We start from the raw sequence: 22,577 nt of genomic DNA on the forward strand, positions 1-22,577 counted from the left end.
CATGGGGTCACAAAGAGTAGGACATGACTGAGCAACTTTCACTTTCCGGCCTTGAAATTAACATTAATGCTCATTAATATTATTAATATGATCATACAGGACCAGTTCCAGGAAGGGAGTTATCACCATAGATAAGTACAGTATGAACTAGATATGGTGGTCAGGAAGGAACCTGGAAATCTTTTAAAATTCCTCTCTGTTTCCCACTGTCTCTGCGTAGCCCAGCAATTTCCTTCCAAACATCTGCTTTTTTGCATCTCCACATAAAGTGCCTTCCTCCCTTTAGAAGACTAAAACCACTACCCCCACTTCACTACTTTTTTGCTGTTAGTTGAAGATGGTATCTAGGTTGAGAGCTTCAGCCATTTTAGCAGGTTGCTTAGTTTTCTTGGGTCTTTCACATATACACATATTATTAATTTTTGTTTGTTTATTTGTTGTGCTGTGCTTACTCACTCAGTCATGTCTGACTCTCTGCAACCCCATGGACTGTAGCCCACCAGGTTCCTCTGTCCATGGGATTCTCCAGGCGAGAATACTAGAGTGGTCTGTCATGCCCTTCTCCAGGCGGTCTTCCCAACCCAGGGATCAAACCCAGGTCTCCTGCATTGCAGGCAGATTCTTTAATACCTGAGCCACCATCTTCCCTTATTAATTTATTTCATGTCAGTTTAATTCTTTGACCAGCCAGAAGAACCTAGAAGGGTAGAGGAAAATTTCTTCCTCCACAACAGCAGTAAATGCAGAAACACTATTTTAATCTACCTACTTAAGATCACTGATAACATTACTAGCTTAGTTCTATTTCATTATTATAAAATTCAATGAACTTGTCCCCATTTTTACATTTAATTCTCCAGATGTGGAAGTCCCTTAATATCAGGAAATTTTGTAATCATAAGATTATATAGCTAAGACTTTTATCATGAGATTCAATATAACTTTAAAGCATCTTACTTTTAGAATAATTTCAGTGGTATTTTATATATATATAAATCATATGATGTTATTAATTAATTCCATCATAAGTTGGAAACATAATGATAAACAAATCATTCACTTTCTCTGTGCTTTGGTTTCCTCATCTTAAAAGGGCACTAATAATATATGCCTCATAGTGATATAATAAAAATCAATAAATGTTCAAAAGTCTTTTGGAAAATTACCAAGTTTCTAAGCAAGATAAAATACTAGTAAATATCCTCAAAAATATGTTCTAAAATAAACATTTTAAACAATTCATGTAAATCATAAAATTAATATCCCCTTAGCACAAAATGCAGAAATGCCACATCATGTGTAGAAAGGAATGGAGGAGATGCTTCCAGAATGCTGGTAACATTCTATTTACTGATTTTAGACTAGTTACAAAGGTTCACTTTTTCAAAATCTATTGAATTGTACATTTATGTGTACTTTTCTGATGTATAATTCAAAGAAATTTAAATAAGTAAGAAAATCACCTGGAATACTATTTGGCATTAACTAATTGGAAACAAATAAATTAATATCCTATCTACTGCTAATACATACCTGACAGACATATATTATACTTGACAGAAGACATACAATCTCAGAATGACATACTATATAGCACTGAGAATAAATGGATTATAATTGATATGTAACCATATGGATGAATCTCTCAAATACAACATTAGCTGAAAGAATCTAAATATTAAAGAGTACATGATGTATGATTTCGATTTTATAAAAACAGGCAAACCTAGTCTATATAGGCAGGTGCCTGGTTTTACCACAGGAATAAGGGTGAGGGAACCTGGAGAATAGTAGTGACTGGAAGGCAGCATCAGAGTATAATCTGAAGTATTGGTAATGTTCTGTTTCTTGATTAGACACTCTCACCTCTTTTATTCAAAACAGCTTAGAAATTCCTAGCCACAGAAAAGAGAGAAGAAAAAGAAATAAAAGGAATTCAAATTGGAAAGGATGAAGTAAAACTGTTACTGCTTCCACATTACATTCTAAACACATAAAATCCTAAAGGTGCCACCAGACAACTACCAGAGCTCATCAGTAACTTTGGTAAAGTTGCAGAATACAAAATTAATATATAGAAATCTGTTGCACTCCTATAAAATAACAACAAAATATCAGAAAGAGAAATCAAGGAAATAACCCCATGTACTATCACATTAAAAAGTATATAATACCTAGGAATAGACCTACCAAAGGAGGTGAAAGACCCATACTCTGAAGATACAAATGAAAGAAACTGAAGACAACACAAACAGAAGGAAAGATACCCTGTGTCCTTACGTTGTAAGAATCACTATTGCTAAAATGATCATACTACCCAAGGCAATCTATGGACTCAATGCAACCCCTATCAAATGACCATTGGCATTTTTCACAGAACTGGAACAAAAACAAAATGTTTAATTCTATGGAAACACAAAACATCCTGAATAGACAAAACAACCTTGAGAAAGAAGAATGGAGCTGGAGAAATCAAACTCCCCAACTTCAGACTATACTACAAAGATACAGTAGTCAAAGATACTGGCCCCAAAACAGACACCTAGATCAGCACACCAGAATAAAAAGCCAAAAAGCAAATCCACATGCTAAGGGCCAATTAATCTACAACAAAAGAAGCAAGAATATATAATGGAGAAAAGACAGTCTTCAATAAGTGGTTCTGGGAAAACTGGACAGCTATATGTAAAAGAATGAAATTGGAACATACTCTAACTTGAAATACAAAAATAAGCTAAATATGGATTAAAGACTTAGATGTGAGACTGGATATTATAAAACTCCTAGAGGAAAACATAGGCAGGATACTCTTTGACATAAATCATAGCAATATTGCTTTGGACCTGTCTCCTAAAGAAAAATGAGTAAAAATGAAAAATGAGATTTAATTAAACTTAAAAGGTTTTTTACAACAAAGAAAACCATCAACAAAAACAAAAAAATAATGCATGGAATGGTAAAAAATATTGGCAAACAATGAGACCAACAGGGGATTAACTTCCAAAATAAACAAATAGCATTTTGTATACAAAATATATGAATATAATTCAATATCAAAAAAACAAAACCCAACCAAAAAATCAGATAGAAGACTTAAGTAGACATTTCTCAAAGGAGACATGCAGATGGCCAACAGGCACATGAAAAGATGCTCAATATTGCTAATTATTAGGAAAATGCAAATGAAAACTACAATGAGGTCATAATGGCCATCATTAAAAAGTCTACAAACAATAAATTCTAGACTGTGTGGAGACAAGGGAAGCCTCTAGCACTGTTGGTGGGAATGTAAATGGATACAACCACTATGGAGAACAGTAAGGAAGTTCCCTAAAAAAACTAAAAATAGCATTACCATATGATCCTGCAATCCCACTCCTGGGCATATATCCAGGGAAGATGAAAACTCTAATTAAAAAGGAAACTTGTACTCAATGTTCATACAGCACTATTTACAACAGCCAAGACATGGAAATAGCCTAAGTCCCCACCAAAAGATGAATGGATAAGGAGGAAATGGTATATGTGTGTGTGTATATATATATATTTATACACATGTGCACACACACACACATAGTAGAATATTACTCAGCCATAAAAAAGGATAAAATAAAACCATTTGCAGCATATAGATGGACTTAGAAATTATCATACTAAGTCAGACAGGAAAAAAAAATATCATAAGATATCATTTATATCACTTTGCTGACAAAGGTCTGTCTAGTCAAAGCTATAGTTTTCCCAGTAGTCATGTATGGATGTGACAGTTGGACCATAAAGAAAGCTGAGCACCCAAGAATTGATGCTCTTGAACTGTGGAAAAGACTCTTGAGAGCTCCTTGGACTGAAAGGAGATCTAATCAGTCCATCCTAAAGGATATCAGACCTGAATATTCACTGGAAGGACTGATGCTGAAGCTGAAGCTCCAGTACTTTGGCCACCACATGCAAAGAGCTGACTCATTGGAAAAGACCCTGATGCTGGGAGGGATTGGGGGCAGGAGGAGAAGGGGATGACAGAGGATGAGATGGCTGGATGGCATCACCGACTTGATGGGCATGAGTTTGAGTAGACTCCGGGAGTTGGTGATGGACAGGAAGACCTGGCATACTGCAGTCCATGGGGTCGCAAAGAGTCGGACATGACTGAGTGACTGAACTGAACTAACTGATCACTTATATGTGGAATCTAAAAAAAAAATGATAAACTTATTTATAAAATAGAAATAAACTCACAGACACAGAAAACAAACTTATGGTTACCAAAGAGGAAATGGAGGGTAGGAAGCATTTGGAATTAACAGATACACACTACTACATATAAAATAAACAATAAAGATACACTACATAGCACCGGGAACTATAGTCAATATCGTGCCATAATCTATATAGAAAACAATCTGAAAAAGCGCACACACACACACACACACACACACACACACACACATATGTACAACAGAGTCGCTTCTCTGTACACATGAAACACTGTAAGCCAGCTATACTTCAATAAAACTAAAACAAAAAGAAGAAAACTTCAAAAACGTGGGACTTGGCCACATGCTAGACGTCTATCCTTATTCTTTTGTGGAAAACAAGTTACATAATAAATTCTGATGCCATTAATTTAACAAACAATAACAGTGCCTATTACCATGGGATATGCCCTGCTGCAGATGTTACGTAGAATAAAGAGTAAAAAACATAGCCAGAGACCTTGCTTAATATAGGTTAAACTCTGGTTGAAAGAGATGAACAAAATTTTAAAAATAAATGAATAAATAAGAAAGTACCTCTAATGTATTAAAACAATAAAGCAGAACAAGGGAATAGAGAGCAACTAGAAGATTACTTTAGATTTGGCGGTAATAAAAAGCTTTTCTGAAGAGGACACCTCTAAGCCAAGATGTGAAGGAGAAAAGGAGAAAACCACATAAAGGCCTGGGAGAAGAGCATTTCAGACAAAAAGAAGGATACCTATCAAAACCTTCAGAGAGGAACAAGGGTGACTGATGGGTTTTGAAGCTGAACAATGACATGGATGGTGGTACCACTTACTGGAATGAGGCAGACTCCGGGAAGAGTAGTCTGGCAAGGCTGCAGGGTGGGAGGGGGAGACAAGAATCTAGAGTTCTGTTTGGGATGGCTTTAAGCTACATACTCTTCTCTAGTACATAACTCTTGTATACTCTGGTGTTCCCTTGAGGTGGCCCTGAACAGTGACACTCAGGGATTGGACCAGTCCTGTCTTCAAGAGGCAGCAAGCTAGGTGGTCTCAAGGGATCTTATTATATGGTTTGTTTGCTGCCCTATTTTAGTCTATTATTTGTACCTTTATTCCTGATTTTACCTAATCACACAATTATTATTCTACAGATTCCGAGTCTACCATATTCCTGAATTTTAATAGCTCCTTTGAAAATTATTAATAATTCAGTTATGAATAATTCGGTAGAAGCCTGAAACTGCTGAAGTAAAGACAAGGTCCTTCCAGCTTTCTGCTTCCTGGGAGCTATAGATCAACCAGAAATTTAATGGATTATATCAAAGCCAATGACCACAATCGATAATATAAAAACTTTCACAAGCATGGAATTCAGAACATAAAATACAAAACAAAAAGCAAGCTTTATAATAGGAAGTCAAGTCACTCTTGAAAAAAAACATAGTTTTAATAAGACCTCAAAAGTTTTTTCATTGACACCAGAGATCAAAGTTTTCATCATGAGAACTTACCGTCAAAGAGTCTGTCAATAATGTTGTACCCAGCTCGAAGATCTGATAAAGAAAACTCATAAAACTTGGTCCAACCCTATCAAAAGAAATTTAAAAATGTTAAAGAACTATAAGCAGTATTCAAAGATATATATGCATGTATAACTGTCCTTACAAGCCTAAAAAGAACGTTCAATATAGGCTAAAAGAAAAAATACAGCTCCTGAGAATTAATAAAAATAATAAGATAATACAGCTAAACTTTATTAAATATTACATAAAATATGTAAATTTATATAGCATTTTTGAAGGACATCCAAGAAATGGTGAAGAGCTGGTGTCTTGGGAATATAAATTGAGTAGTAGGGGATAAGGAAGGAGACTAAATTTTAACTTGGAAGCATTTTCATAGCTTTTAAATTTATACTATGTATCACAATAAAAAAATGAAATCTAGCTTCGTTTTTAAAATGTAAGTTTTGCTTTCTCAATAAAAGTGCATCACTATTTTTCATGTATCCATCAGGATAACTGGTACATTAAGCTAAGGATGAATATCACTGAAATTAGGGAAAAAGGCTTTAGAGGAAGGTTAAGCCTGGCCACTTCCAAACTCTACAGCTTTTTAGGTATGATTCCTTCAGCAAGTTAATTATCATTGAAATTCACTGTCCCACCTTTGTAAAATGAAAATAATAAGCATACCCTTTGATAATTATAACACATAACTGTATGAAACAACACGCTGCTATTATTATTTACGTTTCCATTGGTTTGACAAGTATTTATTGACAGGCTGTGCGCTAGGCACTGAGTTAAGCACTTCTAAACACCCATTTATTTCATTTAATCGTTACAACGAAGGTAAATATGATCATTTTACAGTCACGGGAACTGTTGCTTGTCAGGAGTTAAAGGAATTTACCGAAGCAAGGAAATTCTAGAGTCAGGACTCAAACTGCAGAACCTTTGCTCTTATTTTGACATGTAACTGAAATACAGAGAAAGGCTCAAAGGTGGGCAGGTGAGGAGGGCAGTCTGGGGAAAGAGTATCCCAACAGAAGTAGATAAAGTTTAACAAAGAAGATGGGAAAAATTTAAAGATGGAAGAGCAACGAAATTCGGGGCTAAGATAGACATTTGGTGAGAAAGTGAGAGCACGGTACCAGGCAGGACTGCCATAGCAACGAAAGAACGCGGTCTAGTGGTGGTTTAACATAAAACCCAGAGGCTATAGTGAGGACACTCGATGGATTCAAAGACCAGAAAGAAGTCTCGTGTGACTGAGGCGTAGAGTACAAATGGGAAGTGTAGGGAGGCTATGGATAAAACACCGTGTCAAGAATAACTCCCATGCTTCTAACTTAAGTAAACAGATGTAATGCCTATTATTGAGCAGGCTATACTGAAGGAAAAACAGATATGAGAATTCAGTTTTTGAACACTGAGATGACTGTGAGAATTTAACCATAAAAATAATACCTTAACAATGATGGCTTCTGATGGTTCACACATCGTTCTCAACACTTTAATTCAAAATGATGTGAACTAGATAGTTATATACAGTCCAGAAGATTAACAGAAAAGATGGAATTAGAGATACACCTTTATAAATCATGGGGCCTCTCTGGTGGCTCAGAAGGTAAAGAATCTGCCTGCAGTCCCGAGTTCATTTCCTGGGTCAGGAAGATCCCTGGAGGACAGAATGGCTACCCACTCCAGTATTGCTGCCTGGAGAATTTCATGGACGGGGGAGCCTGGCAGGTTGCAGTACATGTGGTCACAAACAGTCAGACACGACTAAGTGATTAACACTTCACAAGTCATGAATCAAATTAAGACATAATAGTTAGCTACTTATACTAAATTGTAAAAATATTCTAATAAAAAATATTCACCTTAGAATATATCCAAGACATGTTCTTACTTACCTGTGGAATGTAATTTCTTCTTTCTTGGCATGCAGCATGAAACCATGCAAAACTGAAGAGAGCATGAGCTCGATGTATGTTATCTTTTTTGCTAATTTGCTCAGGAGTCCAAGATTCATAAGTACGCATTAAATTCTTCTTTAAACCTGGAGGTGACTAGGGAAAAAATAATGAATTTGCTGTTTAAAACCTTACAAATAAATCAGTATTTCACATATTTGAAAACATATTTTAATGAAGAAATTTTTCATTACCAAGATTAATAAACTATTTTAATGCTAACTTCAAAATGTATAAATATAAAAGAAGTTTTAAAATCCTTATACCTAATAGCCCATCTCAAAATTTCAAAATAATTTTTTAATTAAAAAAACCTACATAACCAAATTGGGAAAGGAATACATCAAGGCTGTATATTGTCACTCTGCTTATTTAATTTATATGCAGAGTACATCATGCAAAATGCTGGGCTGGATGAAGCACAAGATGGAATCAAGATTGCCAGGAGAAACATCACTAACCTCAGATACGCAGGTGACACCACTCTTATGGCAGAAAGCAAAGAGGAACTAAAGAGCCTCTTGACGGAAGTGAAAGAGGAGAGTGAAAAAGTTGGCTTAAAACTCAACATTCAAAAAACTAAGATCATGGCATCAGGTCCCATCACTTCATGGCAAATAGATAGGGAAACAATGGAAACCATGACAGACTTTATTTTCTTGGGCTCCAAAATCACTACAGATGGTGACTGCAGCCTTGAAATTAAAAGATATTTGCTCCTTGGAAGAAAATATATGACCAATCTAGACAGCATATTAAAAAGCAGAGACATTACTTTGCCAACAAAGGTCTGTCTAGTCAAAGCTATCGTTTTTCTAGTAGTCATGTATGGATGTGAGAGTTGGGCCATAAAAGAAAACTGAGTGCCAAAGAATTGATGCTTTTGAACTGTGCTATTGAAGAAGACTTGAGAGTCCCTTAGACTGCAAGAAGATCTAACCAGTGCATCCTAAAGGAAATCAGTTCTGACTATTCATTGGAAAGATTGATGCCAAAGCTGAAACTCCAATACTTCGGCCACCTGATCCAAAGTGCTGACTCACTGGAAAAGACACTGACACTGGGAAAGATTGAAGGCAGGACGAGAAAGGGATGACAGAGGATGAGATGGTTGGATGGCATCACTGACTTGATGGACATGAGTTTGAGCAAGCTCCTGTAGTTGGTGATGGACAGGGAAGCCTGGCGTGTTGCAGTCCATAGGGTTGCAGAGTCAGACACGACTGAGAGACTGAACTGACTGACATAACCAGCAGTATTCAAAATAACCAAGTAAGCTTTATCTGACGACTGAAGTATTTTACTGAAACATTCATTTACATTACAAATACGATACTGATTATTACAAGGCAGGTGTTTTATAGTTCAATATGTCAGTTCTTTCTCTCCAGTACTATTTAAAATTCTAGCAGGACTTCAAACTAGTCTTTATGATATCAACTAATCTTCCTTGAATATCAGTCTACTTTACTAAGTGCTTATTACCTGACTTTGCTAGGCTTATAACACCAACTGAAACCCAGGAACTGAAACTGTACATTAGACTAATACTACTCAAAAAACACTTGTCCACATGTCCATAATTATATTAGGTTGTTAAATTATAAAAATGAAAGAAGAGAAATTATGAATTCTTGGAAAAAGGACAAAATAAACCCATTTCAAAAATTAGCTTGTTTTAAAAGCAAATTTTCATTGCATTTTTTCTTAAAACTTTTTTTAAATTAAAAGAAAAAATACCCAAGTATTTTAACTAAGTACATTTGCAAATGTACACTTTTAAAATGAAAATGTTTTGTTTATGAAACAGCTTCTAAAAATTCTCATAGAATAGACCAAATTTTCTGAGCACTAAGGGAACTGAACACTTAGGGTTTTTTTTAAAGCTCTATACTAAAGATTATGCAAAATGAATAAACCATATACAATTTCAGAGAAAATCATACACAAATAAAGACTATCAGAAAATGACAAAATGTAAATGGCAACCCACTCCAGTATTCTTGCCTGGAGAATTCCATGGACAGGGGAGGCTGGCGGGCTCCATAGGGCACAGTTAAGTCCATGGGGTCACAAAGAGTCAGATACGATTGAGCAACTAGACAAAACACCAGTATGTCAAATTATAAGATAAATTAAAATATACTCAAGTGAAAATTCGCAGGCTTAAAATAATTGGAATTATTTCAAGTTAATATAAATAAATTAAGCATTCCACATAAGAAATTAGAAACAATAGAAGCCGATACAAATATAAAAAAATATAAGGAAAAAAGCAGGAAATTCAGTGATTAGAAAATAATTAATAAGAAAAAGTAAATCAGTAAGTATGACATTGATTATTTGCAATAAATTTTTAAAACAACCCATCAAAAAGAGAAGAGATAATAAAATGAATATTTAGCAATTTTTAAATACAATAATATGTGTGTGTACATATATGCACATATACAGTAATAATTTTGAACACAGTGAACTATACTATTTCTGGGAATAGTTAAAATCTTTTATACTGATTTAAGAAATACAAAAAAAAATAAGCAATAATTTAAATGAAACTGAAAATCTTCATAATTGTAGTCAAATTACTTCCTAGAAAAGGATACTGGAAGAGGCTATACAATACTTAGCCTCCAACTAATAAAAATAAATGAAAAAAAAAAAACACTCAAGGAACCTCTGATATATTGCATGCATGCATGCTAAGCAGCTTCAGTCACGTCCATCTCTGTTTGACCCTATGGACTGTAGCCTGCCAGGCTCCTCTGTCCATGGGATTCTCCAGGCAAGAATACTGGTATGGACTGCCATGTCCTCCTCCAGGAAATCTTCCCACCCCAGGGGTTGAACCCATGACTCTTGCGTCTCCTGCATTGGCAGGCAGGTTCTTTACCATTAGCACCACCTGGGAAGACGTGATACATTAAACTCTTCATTTATTGAAATATTACTTTATTCTTCCTACATGCCAGGTATTATATAAGTTTAAAAAAAACATTGCTGATTCATGTCAATGTATGACAAAACCCACTGAAAAAATAAATTAATTAATTAAAAAAAAAAAAAGTAAAAAAAAAAGCAACAAAAACATAGCCCTTGCCTTTACAGCTTGTAAAATACAGTTCTTCAATATAGTTCAGTAGAAGAGTATACTGAGAGAGTGGCTGGAGAAGATTCTGGAACCATTCTTTCTTATTAGACATTATAATTGACATTCATTCAATTAACATATTTTCTAGTATTAAATCATTTTTGCATTCTCTGGATTCTTAGCCTTTTTCCTCCCTACACGAGATTTAACGCCTTCAGGTGAAAAACAGAAGTACTGATATAAAATAGCAAGTAGTTATAAACACTAATAAGACATTTTTCATCTGAAAAGAGATTATATTCTACAAATTGAGAGAAGATGGAAGTAGAACATTTCAAACCAGCTTTTTTTTTTAAGTTTTAATTCAGTTTATTATTTTATTTATGATTTTTACCAGTTACATCATACGATTACTAACACATATAATTTTGGATATATCATGTTTAGGGGGGATCTGTCAAAACATGTTAGGAGGATGGATGGATGGATGGAAGAAAGGAAGGAAGCAAGAAAAAACAGAAGGAGACAAAGACTGAAAATCCAACTTATATATTTTGAAAAGCAAATGATAAGAAAAATGTATACCCAAGTACAAAAGAATGAAGTTGGACCCTTTACATCAAATACAAAAATTAACTCAAAATGGATGTAAGACCTAAACCTAAGACCTGAAACTACAAAATTTCTACAAGAAAACACAGAGAAAAGGCTTCATAACACTGGGTTTGGCAATGACTTTTTCTGGGATATGCCATGAAAAGCACAGGTAACAAAAGCAAAAACAGACAAATGGGACTATATCAAACTTAAAAATATCTATGCAGCAAAGAAAATAATCAACACAATTAAAAGGAAACCCTATGGAGTGAGAGAAAGTATTTTTAAGCTATATACATGATAAGGGGTTAATATGCAGAATACCTAAGAAACTTGTAAAACTCAACAATAAAAAAATCCAATTAAAGATGGGCAAAGAATTGAATAGACATTTCTCCAAAGCAGATATACAAATAACTAACAAGCATATACAAAGATATTCAATAGCATTAAATTGCATAGAAATACAAATCAAAACCATAGTGAGTTATCACCTCACACTCTTAGAATGGCCCCAGTAAAAACATAAAAACAGCAAATAACAAGTGTTGGTAAGGATGCAGAGAAATTGTGTGCTATTGGTGGGAATGTTAAATGATACACCACAAGGAAACAACATGGATGTCCCTCAAAAAATCAAAAACAGGATTACCATATGATCCAGAAACCCCACTTCTGGGTATATGTCCAAAAATACTGAAAATATGATCTTGAAGAGATATTTGCCCACCCATGTTCATTGTGACATTATTCATAATAAGCAACAGTTAGAAAATCCAAATATTTGTGGATGAATGGATAAAGAAAATGTAGTACACACATACAATGGGATATTATTCAGCCTTAAATGAGAAGGAAATCCTGTCATATGCTACAACGTGGATGAATCTTGAGGACATTACTCCAAGTAAAATAAGCCAGTTACCACAAGATAAATACTGCATAGTTCCACTTATGTGAGTTATCTAAAGCAGTCAAACTCATAGAAACAGAAAGCAGAATGCTGGCTGCGAGTGTGGAGGAGGAAGCAACAGGGAGCTGCTCTTCAGGAGATACAGGGTCAGTTTTGTGAGATGAAACAATTCTAGAGACAAGTACATATGGTTAACACTACTGCACTGTACACTTGTAAATGGTTGAGACAGTGAACTCTATGTTTTTTACTACAACAAAAAACACAACATTAAATAATATTTAAAAGAAAAATGTAAATGTATTTTTATAAATGCTGTATTAGAAGTTTTTGAATGTTTTGTATAGTAGACAGCTATCTACAGGACTTTAGAAGGCTTGAAAAGGTTACTTCACTTATACAACTAGTGATTCAACTTTTAAATCTTCATACCTCGTATGTTATCTTCAAACTTGACTGTAATAAAATTGGAGTAAAGTTGGGATGAACTTCCGCAGTGAGCCAAAGACGAAAGGTATCTTTAGGTTGAAGAGTATTCAATTCCTTGTTTTAAAAAACAAGAATAAAATTCTACTTAAATACACACACAAATTTCCATTTTATAAATAGATATACTATTAATAAGTAATTATCTTAATTAAATCTTTCTGTGACATTCTGATATGTTTCTTAATGTTCTGATTATATTCCCTTCAAATTTTCATCTTGTCTGTTTCTAGCTCAGTGTAATAGGCAAGAACTTGGATCTAGAACTGGGCAAACTGGATTGAAATCCAAATTCTGCCATTTACTTGCTGTGTGACTTTGGAGGATTCTTTGATTTGCACTCTCTAAACAAGGATAACAACAGTACCTACCCTCATAGGATGGTGTAAAATACTTAAAATAGTGCCCAACACAGAGTAAATACAAAATAAATATTAGTTGCAATCACTATGCCTAAACTACAAGCCATCTTCAGGCCTTCAAGTCCTTACTGCTTCCATTCACACTTCCACAAAGTTATATAATGATATCAATTCCTTTTCAATACAATTGTTAGTATACCCTATTGCCTATAATACTCAAAATTCACCACTCAAATTCACTCAAATTCTTCTGCCCATGCTGTATGCTTTAGTCACTTATTCAAATATTTGTCTCTATGTCTTTATTCCTCAGATCCTTTCTGCCTGTTAGGTGAATCTAAAAATAACCTATAATTTATATCCATACAATTCATCCAAACTTCCCAAAAGAATAGCAAAACATTTAAAGAAATTTTTTTAACTTTTATAATATGATCTACCCTATTACATGCTGCAAAAACTTATGCAGCTCAATACAAGGAAACCAAACAACCCAATCAAAACGTGGAAGACCTAAACAGACATTTCTCCAAAGAAGACATACAGGTGGCCAATAAACACATGACAAGATGCTCAATGTCACTCATTATTAGGGAAATTCAAATCAAAACTACAATGAGGTATCACCTCACATCACTCAGAATGGACAGTATCAAAAAAACCTACAAAAATAAATACTGGAGAGTGTGTGGGGAAAAGGCAATGCTCTTGCACTGCTGGTGGGAATGTAAATTGATGCAGTCACTATGGATTTTAAGGAATCTCCACATTGTTCACCATAGAGAAAACTACCATATGACCTGGCAATTCCACAACTGTGCATACACCCTGAGAAAACCATAACTGAAAAAGACACATCTACACCACTGTTCACTGAAGCACTATTTATACTAGCTAGGGCGTGGAAGCAACCTAGATCTCCACTGGCAGATGACTGGATAAAGAAGTTGTGGTACATACACACAATGGAATACTACTCAGCCATAAAAAAGGAACACAACTGAGTCAGTTCCAGTGAGGTGGCTGAATCTAGAGCCTGTTATACAGAGTGAAGTAAGAAAGAGAAAAACAAATTTTGTATATTAACACATATATACAGAAATCTAGAAAAATGGTACTGATGAACCTATTTGCAGGGCAGGAATAGAGAAGAGACTTTGGACCCAGCAGGGAAAGGAGAAGGTGGGACAAATTCACAGAGCACCATTGTCACAGATATGCTACCATGTGTAAGACAGATAGCGAGCGGGCAGCAAGGCTGTGTAACACAGGGGCCTCAACCGCGTGCCCTGTGACAGCCGAGAGGTGGGCGGCGCGGGCAGAGGTGCAGGGGAGCGGCTCATGGGGACTTGTGCCCGACTCGTGCCGAATGGCAGAAGCCAACACAACATTGTACAAGAGTTACTCTCTGATTAAAAATAAATGAAAAAGAAACAGACTCACAGACATAAAGAATCAGACCTGTGGCTGCCAAGCAGGAGGGAGAGAGAGAGAGACGGATGGGGACTTTGGGGCCAGTGCATGCAAACTATTGTATTTAGAACGGATAAACAACAAGGGCCTACCACACAGCACAGGGAACTGTATCTAATCTCCCGGGATAAATCGTAATGGAATGTATGCATGTACAACTGACTCACTCTGCTGTAGGGCAGAAATTAGCACGTGTGGATAGAAACCAATGCAATACTGTAAAGCAATTATCCTTCAATTAAAAATAAACAAAGTTTTAAAAATAAATTAGCACAACATTGTAAATCAGCTATACTTCAATTTTTTTACTTCTCTGCAGAATAAAAAAAGTTCCAATTAAGATTTGCTTCCAAAATTATAACTGCAATTGTATTTTACATAGATTAATAGCTATCAATCTATTATTTGGAACAGAAAGCAGGATTCAAGTATTCACAAGTTTTCCTTATATGTTTTAAAACATATATCATTCATCACACATGAATTCTACATTTTATACATTAGTGAGTGTTACATAAACCTGTAGGAATTACTTGAATATTTATATATACCTTCTTTTGACTATAAATAATGAGTCATCATGGTCTATCACTTCATTCACTCAATAATTAACTCATTCATCAAAGATTTATTTAATCTACTTATATAATCTACCTATTTAACAACCTATTTTATCTAAATACATATTTTACATAGTTTAGGTAGCTTTTAACTACCTATTTTATATAGTTGCCAATTTATTTTCAACACATTATATAAATTTTCAACATATTACAACTAGGCTATGGCCTCCACTCTGCTCTGCTTGGCTCTTTTCCTCCTGCCAGATTAATTTGATCAATTAATTAATTATTAAATCCCCTGCTAACAACCTCCTTTGATTCTGTGTCCTAGGACAAAAATTCTAAACACTTGTGCAGGATTTCCAGGGTATTCCATAACCTCGCCCCTTCCCAGCCATCTAACTCTATTGCCCACAGCACTCTGCTTGGCCTTCAGTACAGTTAAGGACATCTTCATTCTTTGTACTAGGAAGGCCCATTCCTGCCATTATGTCTCTACTTGTGCTGCTAGAATCAAGCACAAACTTTCTCCCCTACATTCAGCTAAATCCCATATGGCCATCAAGAAACATCTTGTCTTAGGAGTCATCTCTAACTACCTAAGACCATATTCATCTTACTTTAAAAAGTCCTAGACTTAATTCCAGGTTTGCATTTAAAACCGATCCATCAATTTGTTTTGTCTCAAGGTTATTTTCATGCTGGGGCCATTTTAGTTAAACAAAATGTTTATTTAGTTAAATAAATATTTTAAAATTAATATAAAAAATAATATTAATAAATATTCAGTTAAATAAAATGCAAGCTGCTTCAGTTTATACCCTAGCCTCCTCAGCAGCAAGGAAGTCCTGCAGTTCCCTCTGACTCCTCTATATCTTTTCTCCCTACACAGACACAACAAAGCAAAAGCATAAAGAGAATTTAATGTTAAAAACAGTCTTCTACAATTCTTAAAAGCATTGCCCTAATTTTCATCTGGAAGATTTCTCTAAGCCTCCCTTCAGTCCTGATTAATTTTTTGACTCTCCCTAAATGCCTTTTTTTTTTATTTATTTTTATTAGTTGGAGGCTGATTACTTTACAATACCTAAATGCCTTTTAAAAAGGAGACTTTAATAGATTTCTTACTAAACAAATCCATTTTTATTTGTACAAATGTACATATATTAAAGAAAATATAGACTTTAAATGATTCTCCATCAAATACTAATTTCTTCAAAAACGTAAATAATGCACAACATATCTTAATATTGCCTTTCCCTGGAGACTACTGAATTTAGTATGTGAGATACTATTTAGGCCACATCTGAATCTACCTTTTCCAGAACTGGCAGCCAAGATACCACAAGATGTAAATTCTTCAAACAGAGCCAGTCTCCATTGCGGGCACATTCTTTTAGCATTTGAACCGCTAAATCAGCTTGACCTTGACCCATGGCAATCTGCAAAACAAAAACAAATAACAAAACTAAAAAAAAAAAATTTCTGATAACATGTTGTAACATGAGTTTCAAATTATCCTGCCATACATACTGAACTAACTCAAGTATTGTAATAAGGCTTCTAAATTTTTACTAAGAAATATCAGATTCTGTTGCTGTTTATAACTTTCTTGCTTTTGTCCTTACATCAATGGCAGATTTACAATATTCTTCTGTTTAGCAGAGATATTATCATTACAAGTTTTCAAGTTACAGAATAAAGAATTATTCAACAGTGTTTTTGTTCCTCATCTCACTATTTCCTGCAATTCTTACTCCGAAACATGGGCCTTTAAAAAAAGATAATTTTTTGTGACTGTTGTTGAACTCCTTGAGGGATTAAACATTAACAATACCACTTCTTCGAATTTATTTTCTCTTTTAAAAAAACTTTCTCCAACGTTGCATATATTTGGCTCTCAAGCTACTTGGTCTACTGAACTGTGTAATTTCCCAAGCCCTTCATCATCTAGAAAATTCTAATATGTTGTTGGACCTCAAGACTCTACATTTAACCCTCTGTTTTTCTATTCATTTTTAGAGAGAGGAGGCAAAAAGAGGCGGAAGAAAGAGACATGAGAGAGGGAGAGGAGAAAAAGAGGAGAGGGGAGAGGAAGGGGAAAGGCGAACCTGATCTCACTGGCATTCCACTCCAGCACTCTGATCCCTATCGTCTGCCTGCACGCAGGACACTGACGCAGTCTGACAGGTCACCTTCTGAAACAGAAAGCTTCCATGCAGAAGCCAGAAGGCCTCAGAAAAACAAATTCAGTGTGTAAGATGTCCATATCTGAATGAACAGGTGACTGCCTGGTGGCCCAGGCAGTAAAGAACCTCCCTGCAGTGCACGAGTCCCAAGTTAGATCCCTGGGTCGAGAAGATCCCCTGGAGAAGGAAAGGGCAACCCACTCCAGTATTCTGGCCTGGAGAATGTCATGGACAGAGGAGCCTGGCTGCTTTAGTCCATGGAGTCACAGATTTGGACACGACTGAGTGACTAGCACTAAGATTCTATAAAAAGTTTTAGTCAAGAATCTAAAGTGGTTACATGTTTAACCTCCTCGATCTGTTATTTTATGGATAATTTATGTAATATTTATGTATCAGTACAGCTGTGTCTTTGTATATATGACAGATATACATGTATCGAGAGTCCTAGCTCAAATATTTTATTGAGTATGTGGTCAAAACAATTTGAAGAGAATTGTTACAGATTACTTCAAACCACAGTGATTTCTCTTTTCATAAAGAATACAAGACAGCCTTCATTTTTTTTTGGATGACTTTTATATGTATTGATTTTGTTTTTCAACTAGACTATAAAGTCTTAGAGAGTGGGAACCATGTGTCTTAATTCATTGCATACTAAAGCAGGTAAGGAACCATGTAATAGATACTAATATATATTTCTTTTTAATTTTCAAGATCTAACCCAGAACTAAGCAAATAGAATGGATAAAACAAACACTGGTTGAACTATTTAGATGCACATATTGGTTTGCCATTATTAAAATACAAAAATCCCCAAACAGAAGGCATGTACAAGAAAATCAGAGGGGAAAAGAAATGTTTGCCGAACTGAAATGCTAGCTAAAAATAGGAACTCAGAATTTTTTATAAGGCATAAACTGTGTGAGAACAGCTTAAAGGTTCATGAATTCTTAGAAGAAAGCATTTACTATAACAAAACACATTTAAAAAGCACAACAGGAAAGTGTCAGGAAGATGGTTAACCCCGACATAAAAAAGTAAGACACACCAGAGTTTGTTGAAATAAAAATTATTTTTTACATTAAGAATATATTATTATTCTTAGCATATATATTCAGCATAACAACAAAACTTTTAAAGTAACAGGAGATTTATGAATAACTATATCTGCATTTAAAGGTTTTACAATATTAAAAAATTGTGCAACACAAAACTCTAGAAATTTACAAAGTCAAGCTTACAATGAGTGTAAGTGGTTTTATCTTTTTGCCAAAATCAAAGCTAAGAGATACAGCCTGTAGAACAGAGCTCCCTTTCCCCAAGACATCTCACTGAATCAAGACATCTCAACTGAATACTGTCCTAATATATTAATACACTATAACCAGGACTGAAGGAAACTCCCTAGAGTTAGTGCAACACCTAAGTGCAACTAAGCCAAACTCTCTGCTATTTTGCTATCTTCTATTTATATTCCTCATTTTCAATTCATTCAAAACATTTCAAAACATTCTCTCTTTTCAATTTTTGGTTTCTTTCAAAGTAGTTTGCTTTCTTAATCATTATAAATTATTTTCCCAATGAAAAAGATTTATATTTTGACGTGAAAAATTGAGGGTAAATTAATACACTTTAAGATGTGTGTATGCAAACTGAGCTGAAAAAAAGGTGCTAATCTGAATAAACTAAAACTCAGAATTTAGCTCAGGACAAAATCACATTATACAAGTTTATTATCTTATTACAGTTCTGGAGTTCAGAATCCCACTAATCTATTGCTCTAAGGTGATACTACAGGGCTGTTCTTTCTGAGGGCTGTAGGAGAGACTCCTGTTATCTTTTCTACCTTCTACATTTCTTTGTTGTGGCCCCTTCTACTGTCTCCAAAGCCAGCAGCCTAGCATCTCCTCACTCTTTGACCTGTGCCTCATTACATCTGCTTCTTCCACCTTCCTTCTGCCTCTTCTACCTCCTTGAAAGCACCTTTATGATTATATTAGGCTCAACTGAATAATCTCAGATAAGCTCTCCATCTCAAAATGCTTAACTTAATTATATTTGCAAAGTTCTTTCTTCCATGTAAAATAACAAATTCATAGGTCCTGGGGATCAGAATGTGGACAATTTTCAGGGACATTAGTTGCCCTACCATAAAAACAAAAAACTGTTTTACTAATACAGTCAAGTATTCCAGTATTCTTGCCTGGCAAATCCCATGGACAGAGGAGCCTGGCAGGCTACAGTCCATGGGGTCACAAAGAGGAGGACAGACTGATTGGCTGAGAGCACACACAGACACACACACACACAGGAGGAAGGTCAGTAGCTGGAGCAGAAACAGCAGAGCAATGTGCACTGACCTGGTGATAGCACTCTCCACTTCTCTCAGCGTTTGCAAGCTCCTGGAGCTCCTGAGAAGGATCAGCACCCGGGGAAATGATTATCAAGATGGGCTCAATTTCCAGTGTCTCTCTGTACAAACGCTTGAGATTTAGAGGAGGTGGGGACAACTCTTTTAGTCCTAAAAGATATATTAAACGCATTAAAAATAAAGAGCAATGTGAACCAGAAAAAGTCTATTAAGACTAATTACATGAAACAGAGAATAACTAGGTGAACTACAATCCCATACGTATTAACGTTTTTTCACTCTAAAATCATTCACAGACTAGTAAGAGCTAACATTTATTAAATGCCTAAAGTGCCAGGCATTTATCTAAATGCTTGATATCTATGATATCATCTAATCCTAATAACAACATTAAGGAGTGGGAACTCTAATTACCACACTCAACAGATGACACACACAATCAGCATTGTGTTAATATATAATTCTCTCACTGAACCCAACAATCTTTCCATACAGGTTTTCATTCATTTATATGATAGCTGAGGGCCTACTCTGTGCCACAGATTTGGGGAATCAGATTTCCACAAGATCTGGTAAACAATATCACTGTCATGATAAAGGATAAAAACTTATTTCTTATGTCCATGCATTAAGAGGGAAGAAAAAGTTGTACATAATGAAAAAATGCTTAGTCTGGAGACAGAAATATATAGATCTCAGTTTATGCTCATTAGCTGTGATGCCATGCAAATCACTAAAATGTATTATGCCTTGATTTTCTCAATTGTAAAACAGGGATACAACAGTTCATAGGTCATTTGGGTGCAAAATAGGATACAAAATAAAAACAGATTCCATCTATTCATCATCTACTCTATGCTAAGCATACTCAAGGAAATTGAATGCCTTCCCAAAGACTACCCAGTTGCTAACTAACTGTATTCAAGATAATTAATCTGTTCTTTTTTCTATTCTGAAGCTTTTCAAAAAATATAAAGTCCCGTACACATAAGACCTCTTCTGCTAAAATGTTAATGTTTCCATTACTATATTTAGTAAAAACCAAGCTAAAGACAACCGATTTTAAATAAAAATTAAAAATATACATGTCTGAACTGAGCTAAAAAGACTATGACACAGAGTTTAAAAATAGAGGATTAGAATGTAACAGAATGAATACAGAGAAAGGAAGCCTTCCTTATACCTTCTACAGTAGAAAGGAATAGATAATATTGTACCTCAGAAATCCTAAATATAGCAGGAAAAGATATTCTTAAGGACTTCTGTAATGATCACTTTAAAATATGAGGTTGATGCCACCAAAACGGGCTAAAACATGCATTTCTAGATGACCATCCTGAAAAAACAAATTTCACACCTGAACTACTCCCTTCTAGACTTCACAACAGCAACCAATAATATTAAGAAAGGATTCTCAAAGACATAAATATTCCTAATACTAGGTGAAATCTACCCTAAAAATGGATCAATTGCTTCTAGAGGTATATTTTATGAATTTTGCTTTTAACTAAACTTAAATTGGTAACACTCATCCTTTCTAACAGAAAAGAATTCTTATATACTTGTAGCAATGTAATAAGCATTTTTATCTATTCAAATATTCATTTACTTATTCATAAACTCTCATAAGCACTCTAGGCCAACCAAGTATATTGTGATAAGATAAAATGCATCAAAAGTCTTTAAAATGCACACTGCCTTTGACTCAGAAATTTAAGTTACAATTAAGTTAAAAAATAATTCAGACTATGGATGTAGAGGTATGCAAAAGAATTTTCATTTTAGCTGTTCATTTTAGTTTGAAAAGCTGGGAGAAATAAATTGTTTTAAAGAACAGTAGTCTGAATGAGCAATTTCTGAGTGATATAACAAGTTACAAAAATGGTAAAGTAAAAGATAATTCACTTAAAAGCAGATTAGCACTGCTTGAAGAGAGCATCCTAGGATGCTCGCAATCCTTCTCAAGTTGCTTTCTGCAGCTTCCTTGCTGGTGCAGCGGATAAGAACCCACCTGCTAGTGTAGGGGAAAGGGGTTCAGTACCTGGTTTGGGAAGATAACATATGCTTCAGGGCAACTAAGCCCATACACCACAACTACTGAAGTCTATGCGCCCTGGAGCCGGAGCTCCGCAACAAACCCATGCACCGCAATGAAGAGCAGTCCCACTCACTGCAATAGAGAAAGCCCTCACACAGCAGTGAAGACCCAATGCAGCCAAAATAAATTAATTTAGTCAGTTCAGTTCAGTCGCTCAGCCATGTCTGACTCTTTGCAACCCCATGGACTGCAGCACGCCAGGCCTCCCTGTCCATCACCAACTCCCGGAGTTTACTCAGTCTCACATCCATTCAGTAGGTAATGCCATTCAGCCATCTTATCTTCTGTCTTTCCCTTCTCCTCCCACCTTCAACCTTTCCCAGCATCAGGGTCTTTTCCATGAGTCAGTTCTTCACATCAGGTGGCCAAAGTACTGGAGCTTGAACTTCAGCATCAGTCCTTCCAATGAACATTCAGGACTGATTTCCTTTAGGATGGACTGGTTGGATCTCCTTGCAGTCCAAGGGACTCTTAAGAGTCTTCTCTAACACTACAGTTCAAAAGTATCAATTCTTCGGTGCTCAGCTTTCTTTATAGTCCAACTCTCACATCCATACATGACTACTGGAAAAACCACAGCTTTGATTAGACGGACCTTTGTTGGCTAAGTAATGTCTCTGCTTTTTAACATGCTGTCTAGGTTGGTCATAGCTTTTTTCCCAAGGAGCAAGAGTCTTTTTTAATTTCATGGCTGCAGTCACCATCTACAGTTTTTTGGAGTACAAGAA

General features: G+C 35.3%; 1 protein-coding gene across 2 annotated transcripts in view; it reads right to left on the reverse strand.

Annotated features, from left to right (window-relative positions):
* DYNC2H1 (dynein cytoplasmic 2 heavy chain 1) overlaps positions 1-22,577 on the reverse strand; it is a 408,806-nt gene that overhangs the window by 153,016 nt on the left and 233,213 nt on the right. For both annotated transcript variants that reach the window (XM_061143196.1, XM_061143187.1), the window contains exons 76-80: positions 19,741-19,901; positions 16,505-16,630; positions 12,737-12,847; positions 7,644-7,799; positions 5,734-5,809 (exon numbers count right to left, since the gene is read on the reverse strand). In XM_061143196.1, coding sequence (XP_060999179.1) covers positions 5,734-5,809; positions 7,644-7,799; positions 12,737-12,847; positions 16,505-16,630; positions 19,741-19,901 — 630 coding nt within the window. The remainder of the gene's footprint in view (positions 1-5,733; positions 5,810-7,643; positions 7,800-12,736; positions 12,848-16,504; positions 16,631-19,740; positions 19,902-22,577) is intronic.

Source organism: Dama dama, chromosome 1, assembly GCF_033118175.1.
Source record: "Dama dama isolate Ldn47 chromosome 1, ASM3311817v1, whole genome shotgun sequence".
Taxonomy (NCBI): domain Eukaryota; kingdom Metazoa; phylum Chordata; class Mammalia; order Artiodactyla; family Cervidae; genus Dama; species Dama dama.